General features: G+C 47.7%; 1 protein-coding gene across 1 annotated transcript; it reads right to left on the bottom strand.

Annotated features, from left to right (window-relative positions):
- Nucleotides 1-2,664, bottom strand: MYOCOS (myocilin opposite strand). The gene is made up of 2 exons (XM_068537621.1): nt 2,570-2,664; nt 1-160 (listed from the first exon to the last, which is right to left on the bottom strand). The coding sequence occupies exons 1-2, from the start codon at nt 2,662-2,664 to the stop codon at nt 1-3; spliced, it is 255 nt and encodes an 84-aa protein (XP_068393722.1).
- Between the last annotated feature and the right edge of the window lie 288 nt (nt 2,665-2,952).

Below are 2,952 nucleotides of genomic sequence, written 5' to 3'. Positions count from 1 at the left end.
TTAGGTGCTTAAGAAGGAAACTTTGGAGTCTTCAGTTGGAGAAGGAGGTGGGGCTGGGGGTACTTCGGAGCCAGCTGTACTAGGAGGACGAGCTTGTCCCGAATCCATATCTGAGGGTATCTCCCCCGCTTCATCACTTTTCTTGGTAAATCTCTCTTCTCTGGGAAGAAAGGCACACTGAATGTCATTTAAAGATGGGATTTTTAAGAAGAACCCCCAGATCCCAGCACCTAAAGAGCATACAGCATTTTGGAGGACATCCTGACTCACCTACCCACGTTTACAGAGCCATCACCTGGCAAAGATAAGATACACTCTATTCACACTTCGTGTGTCAGCTCTTCTCAGAGACAATTTAACCATCTCCACTGGTCCCATGGAACCAATGTAGCTGGGGTCCACCCCTACCAGCCAGCTCTCTGTAGTTTCAGCCCAGGGCAGGCTCTCTCTCTCTCAATGTTTTATTTGCATACCAGCTATTCTCTGGCTAGTTCAGCCTAGGCTCACTTCAGCTCTCCTTTCTGCCTAGTCACCCCCTGCCCCCCTGTTCCCACCTCCAGCCTGCCAGGTTCTCCTTCCCTTCTGCTAGAATGCACCAGGCATCTCCATTCTACTCAGGTCTGGGCAAACCCTGCCTTCAAGGGAATAGGACTAGCCAGTCAAGTGATTAGAGATTCAGAATTAACTGTTCGCTGAATGAACACCTACTACTCTGGTCTAGGGACTTGGAAATTAACTAGAAACTAACTACATTCAGATTCTCAACGACAGCTCACTCCTGTTAAGTTTTTCAGCTGAGGAAGCTGAGACAGAAGGCGATTTGCCCGGGTCATATGGCCAGTAAAATACAGAACTGGAATCCAAACTCAGACTTCCTAATCACAAATTCACTGCTGCATCTCCCAGTCAGAGCTGATCCCTAACGTTGCCGCGGGGATGTGGGGGAATGGGGAGGGGCTAACAGGGAAGGAAGCTAGGAGAGGCCCCAGAACTGTGGGATCTCTTCCTTCCTGAGTGGATGTTAGAACATAGTGACCACAGCACCCTGGAGACAATGCCCACTCCACAGTCTAACCAGTGGTGTCAGACTTGCCATGCAGCCCCATCTGTACAGGTTTAAAACTCCATACCTATGTTAACTAAGAAATTGTACATAATTTTTAAAATCAATTCACTAATATCTTACATCCCAACAAACTCTAAAGTCAAGAAGCACTGTGAACAAACTGGACGGAAGTCCCTATTTCAAATCAATAATTTTTATTTTGGGCCAACTTGTCAGGTTTCATAAAATCATTATTTTTAAGCTCGTACTACACCCGCAGAACTCAGACCAAAAGTGTCAGCTCTGCCAATTGTTGTTTACTCATATCTGCATTATTAGAATGACTTCAACCCAGGTTTCTTGGCAGAAATTTGTTAGGTCACTTTTCTCTGTTGAGGGTTGCGTTCATTAAGACTAAACACAATAACTTATAAGTCCACTTAACCCACACAGACAAACTGCAACATGTTGGCATTTGCTGCGAGTGAGTGAAGCAGTCCAGTGAAGCTGGCCTTCCTCCAGCTTTGCAGCTCCCATCCTCCCATCTGGAAAGTCTCAGTCTACACACGACCTCCTGACGCGCAGGGAAGGTGAAGCATCCAGCCAAACATCAATTTCAATAGAGCTCGGTTTTCATATGAATTGGAGTCCTAATGTTTTCTTTATATACCTTTACATATGAGATGTCTTCGGCACCTGACTGGATCTGGGGAATCTCAGACCAGAGGGAGCACAGAACATCCCACAGTGGCCATCGTAGGCTTGCCAGATTCAGCAAAGGAAAATACGGGGTGCCCAGTTAAATTTGAATTTCAGATAAACAATTTTTTTTACTGTAAGTATATCACAAATATCACACAGACTTACTTAGGCCAAAAAAAACCCCTTTTTGTTGTTCATCTAAAGTTCAAATTTAACTGGGCATCCTGTATTTTATCCACTGAGCCTACAATCAGGGGAAGGTATCAGGCAGTGAGTGGACTTGAGAACTCCAGCATGCAGCTCAGGCAGCTAACTACGCAAAGGCAGGCAAACCCTCTCCTTCCCGCCAGATAAGCTGTTGAGGCCTCCCCTTTCTAAGGGCATGCTAGTGCAGTCCTGGGCACCAGGTGCAGAGTCATGAAGGACAAGAGCAGTCCTTGCAGGGAGCTTACAGCCTAGCTGGGAATGAGGACAAGCTTCGGGGAATCCATGCTGTTCCCAAACTTTGCAAAGTCATGCATGTTTATACTGAGAGGGTACGTCATAGCTTCCAGCTGAGTATCAAAGTGACCCTCACTCCCCAGTCAAGAGCCACTGACCTGAAGTTCATCCCAGCGCCCTTATCATTGCCTACTGAAGGATCACGTGACAAGGGTCTGTTTCCCACAGTGGGTGACAAGGTGTTTTCTCATCTGTAAAATCTGCCTTGCTGCAATGGATGAATACATTTACATAAACCAGCGTCTGGAGGCATTTTAGGGCACTTGGTGAGGATCAGCATTTATGTTCCATCCTAACCCCCACCAGAGACCCCGGAAATACCTCATGGTCATGGTGATTCGGCGCCTGGTCACCTCGGAGGCCAGGTCTCTGTAGGGGAGGTTAATGCTGTTGCCCATGGAGCCTTTCTCTGCCATGGCCTTGCATTCAGAGGATTTAGATTCACCGCACCTGTGAATCTAAAACAAAAGCACCAGCAAACACGCTTCAGGGGTTGGGACTGGTCTGCCTGGGTCCAACAGGGCACGGTTTGCAGAGGACTTTCGCTGCCATGTTCTCAGCGGGTCCTCCTTACAGCCCGCCCCCCTTCCCCCATTCCCCAGCCCCACCCCTGTCGTGAGGCAGACATTCAAATACCTGCTGGGGGGGAAGAGCAAGGTCCTCCCCACCTTAGATAGAACAGGTATTATTAACCCAATCTTGTG

This window comes from Eschrichtius robustus, chromosome 3 (assembly GCF_028021215.1).
Source record: "Eschrichtius robustus isolate mEscRob2 chromosome 3, mEscRob2.pri, whole genome shotgun sequence".
In the NCBI taxonomy this organism is placed as follows: domain Eukaryota; kingdom Metazoa; phylum Chordata; class Mammalia; order Artiodactyla; family Eschrichtiidae; genus Eschrichtius; species Eschrichtius robustus.
This window is presented reverse-complemented; position numbering and strand designations above follow the sequence as displayed.

Bases quoted from the DNA above. Each gene is read 5' to 3' on its own strand.
- MYOCOS (XM_068537621.1), bottom strand. From the start codon at position 2,664: ATGGCAGAGAAAGGCTCCATGGGCAACAGCATTAACCTCCCCTACAGA. The intron at 161-2,569 runs GTATTTCCGGGG...CTTTCTTCCCAG, and splicing joins CGAATCACCATGACCATGAG to AGAAGAGAGATTTACCAAGA.